The sequence below is a fragment of the Puma concolor genome, chromosome A3 (assembly GCF_028749965.1).
Source record: "Puma concolor isolate L17-30 chromosome A3, mPumCon1.1.hap2, whole genome shotgun sequence".
NCBI classification, from domain to species: Eukaryota; Metazoa; Chordata; class Mammalia; order Carnivora; family Felidae; genus Puma; species Puma concolor.
The window spans coordinates 119,383,171-119,399,693 of record NC_141669.1 but is presented as its reverse complement, the minus strand read 5'-3'; the positions used below and the strand labels follow the sequence as shown (position 1 = coordinate 119,399,693).

The following is a 16,523-nucleotide window of genomic DNA, read 5'->3' as shown; positions in this document are numbered from 1 at the left end:
TTCATCCCCCCGAGCCCTCTGTTAGGAAAAAGATTCTGCCATCTACTTCCTCGTGTCTTTGGGCAAGTTACTAAACTTCTGTGAACTTCCTTTCTTCGTCAATAAAATGGGAATAAGAATACTGATTTCCCAGGGTTGCTTTTAGGATGAAATGGAATGACACATATAAATCAAATAGCACAATGCCGAGCTCTTAGTGGGCCGGCAGTTCCTTGCCCTTTGGTCTTTTTCTTTTGGTGGGGTGGCATAGGGAGGAGAAAACAAATATTCTTATATTTCACTAGAAGTATGACAATTTCTAAAAGCTCCTTTATGAGTCGCTTTTCATTTACTTCAAATCAGGACCACACCATCCCTGTAAGTAACCCTTTTCCCCCATAAACACAATCTTTCAAGTGACGGCAAATCTGCCATTAACGCAGAGGCAACACTTCAAGCCCAGCTGCGCCCTCCTCCCGATAGTATCCTGTTAGGCTCGGTGTCACGCTCCTGAGAAAAGCTCTGCTCACTGGACTCAGCAATCGAAAAGTTCACATGGTCAGAAGTGCCTCTGCCTCACACAAGGTGAACCATGGTCAACACTGCTTTTCTAATTGAAGTAAGACTTCCTCAACCTCTTGCTGACGATCACAGACTAGCACGTGGGGCCCGGTATCAGACAACCAGACTCCATCTTGTTCTAATGATGATTTTAAGCACACACAGGAGGTAGGGGGAAATTACTAATTTAAACAAAATGTTTAATCTTCTAATTATGGGATAGGCTCCAAGAAGACGGAAAGTGATTTGCAATCTTCATTATGGAACCCGCACGCAACCACTGGCACAAGGCATGTCAGCCAGAAGGCAGATACCATTTCTTCTCCCACTGAGCCTTCTGTGTCCTTGTAGGTTCTGTGCGGATAAAAGAAGAAATCTTTGGCCAAAAGGGAGGGGGGGGGGGAGAGGAAGAGAGAGAGAGAGATCACAATTTGTCTTCCCAAGTTCATTATGCTAAATGAGGTATCAGGGTCCCCAGTAAGAAGCCAAGGAGATAATATTCAGTGACTTCACATTGGCAGATTGAGCAGCCTGAGGGCCTTTGAAACTCAAAAGTCTTATAAAAACTGCCCAGCTCAGGTGGTGCTTAAGCAATTCTTTTTATTTGCTGAAAAGTCCTGTCATCGGTGGTAAGAGATGCAGTGCGAATCAGGGTGGTGCCCACCAACGGCACCTTTGGTCAGAAGGAAATCTGTTCCTCTGCAGATATGCTTGTACCATTGCTAATTTGTGTTATCTCTGCCCATTCAGATCTCTGTGCTAACTCAGGAGAAAAAGTCCCTGCCAACCAAGTCTGACAAGTCTGATGGCAGAACTCCCACTGGAGAATCAGCAGAGAAAGCAAAGGCAATTATTCCCTTTCATTAGAAAGAGTTCTTTTTAAGTTTGGTTGGTTTGGGGGGGCTTGTTTTTGTTTTTGTTTTTTAATTCTGAAAACAAAAAGCAGCCATTCATAGCCACTGCTCACTGCAGTCACTTACACAACTGGCAGACACTGAAATTTCCCCTTAAGCCAACCAGAAAGAGCTGTGCCCCTTTAATTACCCGCTGTAATGTAAAACCAGACGTGGAGAGGACAGCCACAGTAGATCTGGGCAAAACAGCACTGATATTTCACCATCAGTCCAGACCATCTGCAACTGTTTTGCAGAAGCACATAAAGTTTATGGATTCCAAAGCTTCCTACAAGTCACCAGGTGCTGAAGGTCAGCTGCATTGTCCTCAGGTCCACGGGGGCTCCTTTCTTCATTCTCTCCAGGCCAGGGTGCTCAACAAAAGACACCATGCCCACATTTTCTGTGCCAAGCCTGGCATGAGGAAAGCGTTGCTTCTTGATTAAGCCACAACATAGATTAAATGTTTAGAACTGGGAGATTCTGAAAAACACCTAGGTGGGAAAGCAATTATCCTAGGAAGAGCACAGCTTCAGCTATGGCCCTCTGCAGCACAAAGGTGAGTTCTGCCCACTTTGCACATCTAAGCTGGCCAGACCGCTCCCCTCCAATGTAGTTTACATTCGGGGGACACAGTGATCTTTTCAAACGTAAACCAAATTGTGCCACACCACAGCTTAAAACCCCTAATGGCTTCCCATTGTACTGACAATAAAATCTACACATTTTAGAGTTCCCCCACCTCCCCACAGCTGACCTCTGTCTATCCTTATCTCTGCGTCTCTTTCTCGTTCACCATGCTCTAGCCACCTTCCTCAAGCATGACAAGCTTGTTCCCACCTTAGGGCTTTCGTACTGGTTTTCCCTGGGCCTATGTCGCTATTCCAACAGCTCCATGTAGCCAAATCGTTCTCATCAATCAGTTCTCAATTCAAATGTTATCTCCTCAGAGAGGCCTTCTAGAACCTCCTGATGCTCCCCCATCACTCTATCAGCCCATTTCCCCTCTTCATATCCATATCTGAAATTATCTTGGTTTTGTGTGTGTAGTATTTGTTTGCTTGTGTGAGTGTTCTTATTCATTTGCATTTGTTTTTCTCGTTTATTGTCGGCCTTGCCTCCCTGGATATAAGTTCCATAAAGCCAAGGGACTGCAAATGTCTTGTGCATCTCTATTCCCAGTATCTAGCATAGCAACTTCCATTTAGTAGGCAGTTAATAAGTATCTGTTGAATAATTAAAGAAAGGTTCAAAGAAAAAAAAAGAAAAGAAAGGTTCAGTATGGATCACTAATCTAAATGAAATTTCCTAAGCCTCAAAAATCTACACTGGCTCACAGCCTGACTGTCAGCATGTGTCACAATGCCCTAGAAACACTGGTTTGTTCTTCATCAACTCCTGCTGAGTGATCAGGAGACAATGGCAAAGACAAGACTAAGATGAACTTGCAGACTCTCAAAGTTGCAGAACTTGAAAATCTGCAAGCCTCTCAGGTAGAGTCTTCCCCAAGTTGTCCTTTCCGAGGAGGATCAGACGGGCTAGCAACGGGGATTACCAATGGGCTGAGGCCAAAGGCTGGGTCTTAAAGGTCCAGCAAAGGCAGGGTATAGCACATGAGGCAGCCCGAGTCCCAACCAGCCAGAGTCCTTCTGGATGAAGCAGCAGTTGGGAGCCAGAGAGCAGATGTACCCTTCCCCAGGAGGGGCGGGGAAGGGGAAAAGAAGAAATGAGAGATAAAGCCAAAGAGATAAAGAGAGATGGCCTTCAAGATGGTAGGCAAAGAGATCTAGAAGAAATGCTGGATGAAAAATGAAGACAAGTGACACTGATATGATTAGTATTAGTTACAGACTTCAGTAACTAAGAGTCCTAAAATTTTACAGTTCATCCAAAGATGACCAAGAATACTAACGCTTCATTCATCAAACCACCTCAACTTTTCAGGACACCATGAAAAGAAAGCAAAAAGAGCCTCAGAGGTTAGATTTTATCCTATTTTATCCTATCAAACAACACCACTAAGGAGTGAGAGCTGACACCAAAGAGAAGCAAGAAAAACTGTAAACAATAGGCACAAGAACTCAAAATCTCTCTGTAACACTCTGAAGTGTTTTAATACAGGAGTAAAAACTTCCCACACCTCAAAAGACCGTAAGAGAAATCTGGGCACAATTAACATGTGTTCATAATCATGACCCTAAGAAAACAGTCTGACCAATTGAGAATGGCAAGAATGTTTACGTTTTAGAAAGAACTCCACACAAAACGAAAATTCAAGTTTTAAATACAGAAAAAGCACCGTTCTGAACTCCATTTTATCAATCAAGTACGTGGGATCCTGAGGCAAGTCGCTTTCCCTCCCTATGCCATGCCTGCCCCACCTGGAAAAAGAGAAAGTTCTTATTCTAGCACTCCCGCTCCACTTAGAAGTTTCTATCTGGAAAATCTATTTATGAGGAACACCACATTTTCCAAAGACCAGACAAAGAGGAGTTAGTGCAACTCAATATAACTCATACCACCTTTTAAATTTTTTTTAATGTTTATTTACTGAGAGAGAGAGAGAGAGAGAGAGAGAGAGAGAGAAGCTCAAGCAGGCTCCATGCTGTCAGTGCAGAGCCCCATGAGGGGCTTCATCTCACAACCTGTGAGATCATGACCTGAGTCGAAATCAAGAGCCAGATGCTTAACCGACTGAGCCACCCAGGCTGAGGTTCCTTTTTTAAAACGGTGATATGAAGGACACCTGGTGGCTCAGTCGGATGAGTGTCCAATTCTTTTCTTTGGCCAAGGTCATGATCTCATGGGCCGTGAGATCAAGCCCCACCGGGCATGGAGCCCGTTTAAGATTCTCTCTCTTCCTCTCCCTCGCCCTTCTGCACTCGTTCTTGCTCTCTCTCTCTCTCTCTCTCTCTCTCTCAAAAATAAGAAAATAAAATGAAAAGAAACCTCAACGTGGGTTTCTTCCCATGACAACCCCCAATTCATCAATGGTGATGTTGTTTCTTATCCTCCTTTCTTGCTGAGTGTTAGCATTCTGTTGATTTTCTGGCATTTCTACCTTCCTCTGCCCAACAGCTACTCCTGGCCAGAGTTCCCATTCCATGTTTCAGCTTCTCTGTCAATGATTACATAGCCTTGAAATGCTCAGATTTCCCTTATCATTAATATGAGACGCTATTAGCTATTCCCATGGAAGTATTAATGTTTGAAGAGGCCAGTAAAAGATAACAGGACAAACTCTAGCTACAATTCTTTTATTTTTATCCAAAGCTGCAAAGAAAATAGCATTCCAACATGATAGATACACTAGAAGACTGATGTACTGTTAATGTTTACGTTTATTAAAAATCCCAAAAATAATTTTAACTCCGATGCTTTTAACTGGAGAGAGGTGGGTCAAATAAAAAATGTAATCAATCCTCAAGTTTATGTGTTAACAAAACAAGCACATAAATAATGCCAAACAAACTGTTCAATAACCAAGCATATGTGCCTCTGGAATACAGTCAGACACATTCAGAGAGAAGCATCATAACACTCTCTGCTTGATTTCAAATCCTTCTCAGTTCAGTCAATGGCTTTGGACATTGCTGGGGAGCTGACAGGAAGGCTAAGGAGCCCAGGTAGATAATCTGCTCACAGGCAACTGATAATCTAAAACGAGTTAAGAGATGAAAATGCACTGTGGTAGTCTCACTAGATCTTTCACTGAACTCAGGATGAAGATAATCTAGTTTCTATTTACCAACCCACCATGGAGATGGGGTTGTAAAGTTTAGGCCAACATACTTTCAGATCAGTCACTCCTAGAACACTGCAGAAAAGAAAACGGCTTTGAATCATTCAGCTGAAATACTAAAACCAAATGGCTGACTCCGGAGAAAGCAAGAGAATCTCAGCTATACCTTCTCCTAACTCCAATTTCTCTATAGCTATGTAAGACTCAGACCAAAACAACCACTTCCTTCAGGAACCTTGCGGGGGTGGAGAGAGAAAGAAAGAAAGAGAAAGAAAGAAAAAGAAAGGAGTAATTTGTAAATGAGATTTCTGGCACTAGAAAAGGGGAACAGTGAGATATCTCAGCAATATTAAAGAGACCTGGGGAAAAGAATTACTGTGTTGATGACATAATTCTTGATATCAATGACTGCTAACTGTGGCAGAGTAGGGTTGTGCTTTAATCTATTGAGAACAGTTCTATACTGTGGCATGTGTGGGTGACAAACTGTTCTCATTTCCTTTTATAGCACTCTAAACCTTAATCTCCAAGGGACCAATGACCTTGGGAATACTGAGGCAGCTTTGCAGAATTCAAAAAAACATTTTTTTCTTTTGCTACAGCATGTGTGTTGTTTGTAATTATATCAATAATTAAAAATCAAAAGCTAACATTTACTGGGCACTTATGTGTCAGGCACTATACTACTCAGCACTACCCACTCTTATTTAATCCCGTATTTTAAAAAGGATGTAAAATGGAGTTTTGTTCTGTTTTGTTTTTCTACTGGCGGGCAGAGATACACTATTATAAAATCTCCATTTTACAGATGGAGACCTGAGGCTTGAAGAGGTTAATAACTGACCCAAGGTCACACAGCCGGCAAACAGCAGAGGTGGGATTCAAACATGGGCAGTCTGACCCCCAAGTGAGTGTTCATTCATTCACCACACTAACACCTAGTGAGCACACGCTTTGAATTATTTTCTCCAATAGAGCTGACAAGCTTCTCTGAGCCATCTACATTCTCCAATGTAGTCATTTTTACATTTGTAAACTTCTCCATTGGGGTAAGCTTTATAAATTGAATTTATCAATCCCCCAATTTATGTACTTATTTAAGTAAGCTCTCACCCAACACGGGGCTCAAACTCACAACCCTGAGATCAACAGTCGCATGCCCCGCTGACTGAGCTTGCCAGCGTCCTGCAATCCCCCAATTTAAACGACACCTAGTGAGAGACTGCAGAAAGTTATGGCTGTCTTCTTCAAGTCCACTGCCAAAATCAGGCATCTCAATAACACCCACCTCCAAGGAAGCTGAAATAGGTAGGACTGAAGTCTATGACCAGAGAAAACAGTTCTGTTGGCCTATAAAGAAAATAAACCCACATTCACCATGCCGCTACAAGATCCACAAAAACAAAAAAGACCAACTGGAAACTACTTATTTGACAAAGTCCCAACGGTCTAAACAACAATGGTGGCAACTGAAATAGAAAGGAAGGAATAGAGAGAAGACTGAAGAAGCAACACTTTCTCTGCAAAGCTTTCCCGACAGCCGAGATGCTCCTGCCCGTGCCACCCGATTTTGTTCATTCTTCTATAACGCCAACGATGCTGTGGACTGGATCATCTGTTTTCAAATCCGTGGGATGCCCCCCGCCCCTTAGACTGCAAGCTATGCGAGCAAGAGCTATGTGTGGCTTAAACATTTTCAGAGCTCAATACCCTCCTGACTCCTGAGAAAGGAGCTAGACCTCTTTGTTCACAAGATCTTATGATCCACAGGGAAAAGAACCTCGTCTTTGATCTTTGAGAAGTATCTCCAAAGCTTCTTTAAAATCTGCTGAACAGAGACACCCCTGACTAAAATGCAAAATCAGGCGTAGGTGGTGGGGCAAGAGTAGAGATACAGAAAATCATGTGATACCAGAACATCTGGTCAGAATGTTAAAAAGACACATGAAACTAGACTAGGGCTAGTGAGCTAACAGTTGTCTACACCTAGGTGATGAAAGATTGAAGAATGGATGAGTTCATCTAGGATGGAAAAGGATTATAGAATCAAATTCCAATGAAAAATCAAGAGTAATGAGGCTCAAGAAAATCTTTGGGACAGAGAGAGACAGAGCATGAACGGGGGAGGGGCATTGTCAACCTTCAAGAATGTAGGTTTTGGACATTCTAGAAAACAACTGACCAGTACTCTTCAAAAATGTCAAGATCATACAAGACAACAAAAACGACAATTAAATGCAATGCGGGATCCTGGATAGGATCCTGGAACAGGAAAAGGGCATTAGTGGAAAAAACTAATGACATCTGAATTGAGTCTGTAATTCAGTTACTGGCATATGAATGTCAATTTCCTGATTTTGATCATTGTACTATGCTTACAGAAGATGTTAACTTTAGGAGACGCTGGGTGAGGAGTAAATGGAAACTCAAACTCTCTTCACTATTTTTGTAATTTCCTGTAAATTCAACATTACTTCAAAATAAAACTTTTAGGGGCACCTGGGTGGCTCAGTTGGTAGAGCATCTGACTCTTGGTTTCGGCTCAGGTCATAATCTCACAGTTTTGTGAGTTTGAGCCCCACGCTGGGCTCTGCACGGGCAGGGTGGAGCCTGCTTGAGATTCTCTCTCTTTCCCTTTCCCTCTGCCCCTCTCCTGCTTGCACGCTGTCTCTGTCTCCCTCAAAACAAGTAAATAAACTTTAAAAATTAAAAATAAATAAAAATAAAACTTTTAAAAATGTAGGTTTTGCAGCAAGAGTAGCAAGAGATGATATGCAAGAGGACAATTCAGAAGCTGAAGTAACATATTTGAGTCAAATATTCTTGAAGTCTAACACGAAAGCAAAGACATACGAGTCAGCAAGCAAACGAGATAAGAGGGAAACAACCAGAGCATATCTGAAGGTACGTCCTGGTTCACTCACCCAATCATTAAACAACCATTCTTTAAGCATCAGTTATAGGTGAGGCAGCCTGCTAGGTGCTGGTCTAAGTTAACGGCCTAATGTGCAAGGAGGCACATAAGTAGGTGTTTTGTGAGTATGAAGAGAATGCACCAGGAAGAAAGAGGATGAGGAAGCTGCAAAGAGAGGAAACGAACTTAAGAAAAAAGCACTCGAGGGGCGCCTGGGTGGCGCAGTCGGTTAAGCGTCCGACTTCAGCCAGGTCACGATCTCGCGGTCCATGAGTTCGAGCCCCGCGTCGGGCTCTGGGCTGATGGCTCGGAGCCTGGAGCCTGTTTCCGATTCTGTGTCTCCCTCTCTCTCTGCCCCTCCCCCGTTCATGCTCTGTCTCTCTCTGTCCCAAAAATAAATAAACATTGAAGAAAAATACCACTCGGGAGATGAAACAGAAAACACTCTGAAATGGGAATATCAATGAAAACAGCTCTTTATCTGTTGTTTATAGTCCCGCTACGAACAAAAAACAACTGTGAAAGCCCTAAACTGTCATGCAAGAAAAGCCTATTTCACGATACTGTAAAACAACATCACGATTAGGATAATATTCTCAGGACTGTAGGTAAAATGGGGCGCCACAGAATGAGCACAGGTGTTCAGGCTTCCAAAATGCTTCTTACATCCACACCACCAACAAAAACGACAACAGGAAAACTCAATTACAAACTACAACACTACCTTGTGGAGAAAGAGGCAGATGATAAGAAACACAAATGATAAACACAGGGAAAAAAATGCCTATTACAGCAAACCTGAACTAACACTTTATATACTTACTAGATTAATGAGAAAAAATCAAATTGTGACAACTAGTAGTATCGAGATTGTGGTAGGACCGGAACACGCACGCTGTTAGCACCGTAAACTGACAAAGGATTAATTCCATAGGAGCACTATGGGTTTCTTAATGTATTTGCAGTCGAGGGACACCATCATCTGCCACTCCCCTCCACTGACTCAATGCTCGGAACATCTCACTCCCATGCTTCTGCTCTCACTAATCCTAGTCAAGAATGACTCTCCTCAGCCTCCTTCATTGCCCACAGAACTCCTATTCATTCATCGCGGCTGAGATTCCAACATCTCCCTTTTCTTCAGTGACCACGTCAAATTCATCCCATGAATACACCCCTTCTCCGGGCATTATCCAATCATTCCTTCCATGATGCTCCCATAATCCTTTATTCACACCGTTTGTTGTTGAAATATCTGTCTCATTCCTTAGCTTATGAATTCTTTAAAGTCCAGGACCATGTCTTAATAAGTTTTGTACATGCAATACTTAGCACAGGAGATGGCATATGGTAATTTCTAACGGTAGGTGGGAGGGGGAGAATGCCACACAAATAAAGAAGTTCACTGCAAGAGTATCTCCAAGAACGAAAACCTGGAAACCAAATAATTATAAAATAATTACAGATAATTCTTCTAATTACAGAGGAACAATTTAAGGGAAAATAGTCTATCGCTTTAGCAAAAGGTACGAAAACATTAAAAATAACACGAAGACTATGCAGAAACACAGAAAATATTTCTGGCAGCGTTAAAAAGATAGAATACATGGGGCGCCTGGGTGGCTCAGTAGGTTAAGCGTCCGACTTCGGCTCAGGTCAGGATCTGGCTCAGGTCATGATCTCGCGGTTCGTGAGTTCCAGCCCTGCATCGGGCTCTGTGCTGACAGCTCGGAGCCTGGAGCCTGCTTCAGATTCTGTGTCTCCCTCTCTCTCTCTGGACCTTCCCCTCTCGAGCTCTGTCTTCTCTCTTTCCCTCTCTCTCAAAAATAAATAAACATTGGGCGCCTGGGTGGCGCAGTCGGTTAAGCGTCCGACTTCAGCCAGGTCACGATCTCGCGGTCTGTGAGTTCGAGCCCCGCATCAGGCTCTGGGCTGATGGCTCAGAGCCTGTTTCCGATTCTGTGTCTCCCTCTCTCTCTGCCCCTCCCCCATTCATGCTCTGTCTCTCTCTGTCCCGAAAATAAATAAACGTTCAAAAAAAATAATAAATAAATAAACATTAAAAAAAAAGATAGAATACAAAACAGTATATACACAATGATTATAGCTATCCAGCATGTAAGAACTGTGGGAATATAAAAATATTCGTTAGATTAGGGTACTTTTCCTTCTCTCAAACACTTTCTTTTTAATACTATTCCTGTCAGTTTACTGTCATTAAAATGTTTTCACTTCAAAGGGGAAAGGAGCAAGATTATAAATTCCTGTAAACTCCTGCAATCCAAGGAGATGCTACGATATCACTGATAGCTAACAAGAGGAGTGGGCATCTGCAGTATTGCTAAAACCAAGGGTCCCTGACCCCAATCTGCCTCACAGAGCACACTTCTCATGTCACAAAGCAAGTCATTCCCACTGAGCCCAGCTGCACTTAATGTGAATTCTTTATTGCAAAACTTGGAAGGTAAGAACTTTTCCCAGACATCTGTGGAATTAGTATTAATGAGAATGCCCTGAAGTTCATATACACGCCTATGCAGCAGACACTTCTCAGCCAAGGAACTGCTGGACACACTTCTTGATGAGATGTCTAAGCCTGAAGGCATCAAAAAAGTACATTTCCATATTGGGAACATAACTGGCTTCCTCTTTAAGACTTTTTCCACCACCTCCTGTCCACACTGTAATTCTCCTGTCTTCTTAAATGAATAGTTAACGTATGTCAAGGATATAAGGCATATACTGAGGCACTCACTGCCTAACTCTATTACTAGTAGAACCAATCACAGCAGAAAATTGGAATCTTCCCACCAAGCTGCCCCAAAAATGAAATTCAGGAAGCATCCCAAAAATATGAAAATACTTTTAATAAACATTTTTCTTGACATTACATATTTTCCTTGCTTACCTTAATCTCTTAATTCCAGGAAAAGAAACAACCAGAATTCTTATGGCTCAAGTCCTTCATTTTACAGGTGGATAAAAAAAAATGATATACAGAGAGGGGAAGTGACTTGTCCTGAGTCACCCAGATAAGTAACGATAAAGGGAGGATTAAAACTCAAATCTCTCAGATTTTCAGCCCCGATTCATTCTCCTACATCAAGCTTTTTTTATCCCTTGAAATCTCTAGAGCTCTTGGCCTAAATAATTAGTATCACAGAATTTAAAGTCAGAAGGGAGCTCAGAGAGACTTACTTAATCCCTTCATTAGGCATATGAGGAAACTGAGGCCCAGAAAGATTAAGTGATTTGCTCTCCATATCTTGGATGGCAGGGAATAAGTATAACTTAAGCTCAAAAAACTGCAAACTAACGGCTATGAGAAGGGAGGAGAATCTCAGCTGAGAAAAATTTTAAAAGGAATGTAGATCATTCTAGACCAGGGACCGGTTTCAAAATGTAATCCCTGGACCCTCTGCTTCAGCATCACCTGGGATCTTGTTAGAAATGCAAATTCTGGGGTGCCTGGGTGGTTCAGTCAGTTGGGTGTCTGACTTAGGCTCAGGTCACGATCTCATGATTTTTGGGTTCAAGCCCCACGTCAGGCTCTGCGTTGACAGCTCCGAGTCTACAGCCTACTTCGGATTCTGCATCTTCCTCTTTCTCTCCGCTCATGTTCTCTCTCTCAAAAATAGATAAACATTAAAAAAATTTAAAAAAAAAAAGAAAAGAAATGCAAATTCTAAGGTCCCACAGGAGGCACTGAATCAAACTCTAGGGGTGGGGATGTTCAAATCAAACACCATGTCCCTGAGAAACAAACTTCAGTGGTCACATTGAGTCCACTTTGTAAATCGTAACTATCATCAACGGCATTTAAATTTTTCTATACTACATTCTTCTATATGTATATCATACTTCAATTTTTAAAGTTTTTAAAACTCTGAAGACAAAATGGAAAACTAGATTTGGGTATTCATTTGGTTCTAGTTCTGGCTTTGCTTCTTACCGACTGTCTTTGAGCAGGTAACTGACCTCCCTTGCTTGAGTTTTCTTTTCTATAAAATAGGCATACCACCCCCCTCAAAAGGCATGTCGAGAATTAAATGTAAGAACTCATCGGGAAGCACTTTAGTTCAGCATCAGGCACAGAGTAGGCAGCAGTCCAGCACAGTCATTAAGAGCTTCAGCTATGAGGTAGGTGCTTTTTTGCGCCTCAGTTCCCTCGTCTGTACAACCAAGGTTAAAAACAGTACCTTCTTCGTAGGGTTGTTATAAAGACTTTGAGAGATCACACAGGTAAGTAATGCATCTTGCATATCTATAAAATGTTACTGTTTTTGAAGAGCTTTTGCATCCATTAATTCAAATGATCCTCACGCATTGCCACAAGAGGATGGGTGCATTCGATTGATTATGGACTAGATTCCAGACTGTACCATCTTTTAGGAACAGGAGGAGTGCACATCAATCTTACAGAAAGGAAACGGCACGCATGAATAGTGCATGTGGGGAATGAACGGGGTTGAAAATAAGATCAGGATTCTGGTTTCAACTCTGCCACCCCCTTAGCCCACAACCTCAGGGAAGTGCTTTACCAGAATGGGGTTCGCTTTCTATATGTAAACAAGTGGCGTGCATTAGGTTATTTATAACATGTCTCCAAATAAAATTCCAACTCCTTGTCATGGCCTATAGGAAGGCCTACATAGTCTGTCGTCTGCCTACATCTCTTATCCATCACCTGCCATTCTCCTGTTCACCCATGTTCCAGCTACATCGGTCCTCTTCCTGGTCTTCTAACAGGCAACACCAGCTTCTACCTTATAGTCCCCATACCTGCCCTTCCTTCTGCCTTGATCATTCTGCCCTTTTCCATGATTGGCTCCTTCTCAACCTTCAGTCCTTTTAACATCCATTCCTCAAGGTCCTTCCCAGACCATATTACCAAAGGTAACCGGTCCTGTCTCCTACTGCCAGGGGCTATTTTCTTTAGCAGCACTGTCTAATAAAAACATACTGAAAGCCACAAATGAGCCACATATATAACTTTAAATCTTCTAGTAGTCACATTTAAAAAGTTTTCAAAAGGTAACATTAATTTTAATAATATATTTTCTTTAAGCCTATATATCTAAAGTATTATATCTCAATATGGAATCAATATAAAAAGTATTAATATATATTAATTTGTTCATACTAAATCTTGGAAATCCAATGTGTACTTTACATATACAGCAGATCTCAATTCCAACTTTACACATACAGATCTCAATTCCAACACATTTCAAGTGTTCAGTAGTCACAGGTGCCCAGTGACAGGTGACCACACCAAACAGCACGGTTCTACCACATACCCTGCTTACCCTTCAAAGCACCTATCACAATCTGAATGTTTATTGACCCATTATCTTGCTACTTCCCTACCAGACTACAGGCTCCACAAAAGCAAGAACCTTGTCTGTTTCCTTTAATGCCTTATAGTCAGAGAATTTGGTGCATTATACAGTAGGCATTCAATACATGTTTCTTTTTTTTTTTTTTTAAATTTTTTTTTTCAACATTTATTTATTTTTGGGACAGAGAGAGACAGAGCATGAACGGGGGAGGGGCAGAGAGAGAGGGAGACACAGAATCAGAAACAGGCTCCAGGCTCTGAGCTGTCAGCCCAGAGCCCGACGCGGGGCTCGAACTCACGGACCGCGAGATCGTGACCTGGCTGAAGTCGGACGCTTAACCGACTGCGCCACCCAGGCGCCCCTCAATACATGTTTCTTGAGCAAATGAATGAACCTCTTCTAGCTTTAATATTCTGAGTCAATGGACTAGCCATTCTACAACTCTCAAAGAGACAACCCTCCCATTTCCTTTCTTCTTTCTGGTTCAATAACTGTCTTAAAGAGATAAATCTCTTGGCTATTTATCTCCCATTGCTTATGAGCTCTTTTCTACGATGTCTACAGTCTTCAAGGTCCATTCTTTGTATATTGGCTGAGGGAGTGGCGTGAATATGATGGCTAACATTTCCTGAACCTTCACACTTTGACAAGCATTGGCCTAAGCACTTTGCAACAGGCTTATGTGGTAGGTACCATCTTTGCCCTCATTTACAAATAAGGAAAACAAGGCATAGAGAGATTAAGTATTTTGTTCAAGGTTACAGCTGCCAGTTAGTAGCAAAACAGACTCCAAGAGACATGCGGCTCCAGACTCATGGCTCTTAATCACCTGTTCTCTACTACAGAGCTGTCCGATGGGAATAAAGACCAGTTATATATGTAAATTTTAATTTTAAAAGGCTAGTAGCTACATAAAAAAAAATCAACAGAAACAGGTAAAATTTATCTTAAATACAATTTTATGTCACCGATTACGCATATGATTAATCAACATAATCAATAATCAAGGTAATTGATTTGATCAATAAGATCATAGGATCGGTTTAAAAATGTTATTTCTCATATGAATCTTCAAAATTCAGTGTGACTTTACACCTAGAGTACTTTTCAATTCATACTAGCTCCGTTTCAAGTGTTTAATAGCCATATGAACAACTACAAGGGACCTCTTTAGAAAGTCAAAGAGGGGGAAACCTTTGAACTGGGAGCCAGGAGACCTTAGCTCTAATACCAGCTCTTACGTGTTGAGTGACTCTGGCTAAGTCCTTTCTGCCCTCTGGGCCACCGTCTCCCACTAAGTCGCCTGAGCAGGGAAAACAAGATCCCTAGAGTCCCATCCCATGCTAGAATTCCAAACATCTCCCAACAACAGCAGTTAACACAGGTACAGCTTTTACACTTTAAAACCAGCTTTCACACCCAATAGTTAACATACTCCTCAAACAACCCTACTAGGAAGTTATTACTGTCTCCGTTTTATATATACAAAAACTAACGCTCCAAGAGGGCAAAACGACTTGTCCAAAACCCACAGGGCCAGTCAGTGGAGAAGCCGGGGCTCAAACGCAGGAAAGACCAGGGCCCTCCCACCACCACCACCAACTCAAGGACGGCGGACAAGAGAGAGTTGAAGGAAGATGGTTGTGAAGATGGTCCGGGGCCTTCAGAAGAGTTGAAGGGAGCCAGGCCCCGGAGCAGGGGAGGGTGAGAAGAGGCCCAGACTGGAGTTGAGAGGGAGGGGCCTGGGCTCTAAGAAGGAATGAACTGAAAGCGCCCAGGAAAGTCTCGGGGGAGTAAAGTGAAAAGAGTAGCCGGTGGCATGAGAAGTGAGGGGACTCGGGCCGGGGACAGAGGTGAGAGGAGGTGAGGAGATGAGATAAAGGGGCTCTGGTTCCCCGACCACGCGACCGCTTCCCGGGTGAGGGGACGGCCCGCCGGCCCTCCTCGTCCCACATACCTGGTAGCTCAGAAGTTCGCCCACGTCCATGGTTTCAGGCCCCGCCAACACCTGCTACTCGGGTTCTCTCCACTCACGCCCAAAACGCGGCCCCCCTCCGCAGGGGCTCCAGCCACACAGCCGTAAAGCGCCGAGAGCGGGCCGCAGAGCCAATGAGCTGAAAGTTCTTGTGGCACGCAACCTGGCCACACTGCGGGAAAAGGCAACGCCACCGTAAAGCGCGCTGCATTTGCGACGGTACCGCTTCCGCCCGGAGCCTGGAGGGGGCGGGGAAAGGAGGCGGAGACTTGAAGGGGGCGGGGCGGTGAGGGAAAAGACGGAAAGGAGCCAAGATTTATTGGGCGCCGCCTATGTGCAGGGCGGAGTGCTGAGTGTTTCACAGGTGCTCTCCTTCCAGTGACCTAGCCAATTTTATCCCCGTTTCACAGATCAGGAAACTGAGGCATAGAACTGCACTATCCAGTTCTATACCCGCTAACCACATGTGGCTACCGAGGGCTTGAAATACACTAGTCTGAATTGAAATGTGCCATAAATGTAAATAAAATACACACTGGATTTCTAAGACATATTGGTTACATGTTGAAATTATATTTTGAATATATTGGGTCAAATAAAATATAAAATTAATTTACCCGTTTCTTTTCACGTCTTAACCGTGGTTAGTAGAAAATGTAAATTACCTACGTGGCTCTTTTTTTGGCTCCCTTTGTATTTTTTAGGACAGTGCTGGCTCAAAGTGTATTGCCCAATGCCTCCAACTATTACTGACAAGGAAACTGTTGGTGATCACATCTCCCTCTCCGGGCTTCTTCTTCATCTATGCCAGGTTTTCTGGGAACTGGATGATCTTGTTTCTACCTGAGAGATGTAGAAAAGTTTTCTGTGGGAGGAAGATGGCCATGATTGGAAGAGAATCTTCAAAGAGTGCATCTGAGCTCCTGGGATTTAAATAAGGCTCTATCTTCAAAGGGTGTTAAACTTCCCTCTTAGTCTTCTTAGCAATTTAGCCCCTGATCTTCACATCCGTGGTATTTGTCTTAGTCCATTCAGGCTGCTGTGAGAAAAATAGCATACACTGGGTGGCTTACAAACAACAGAAATTTATTTCTTCACAGTTCTGGGGCTGGGAAAT

General features: G+C 42.8%; 1 protein-coding gene across 1 annotated transcript in view; it reads right to left on the bottom strand.

The window, feature by feature from the left end:
* CTNNBL1 (catenin beta like 1) overlaps positions 1–15,545 on the bottom strand; it is a 162,093-nt gene extending 146,548 nt beyond the window's left edge. The window contains exon 1 of the mRNA XM_086702162.1: positions 15,389–15,545. Coding sequence (XP_086558288.1) covers positions 15,389–15,418 — 30 coding nt within the window. The 5' untranslated portion in view covers positions 15,419–15,545. The remainder of the gene's footprint in view (positions 1–15,388) is intronic.
* Between the last annotated feature and the right edge of the window lie 978 nt (positions 15,546–16,523).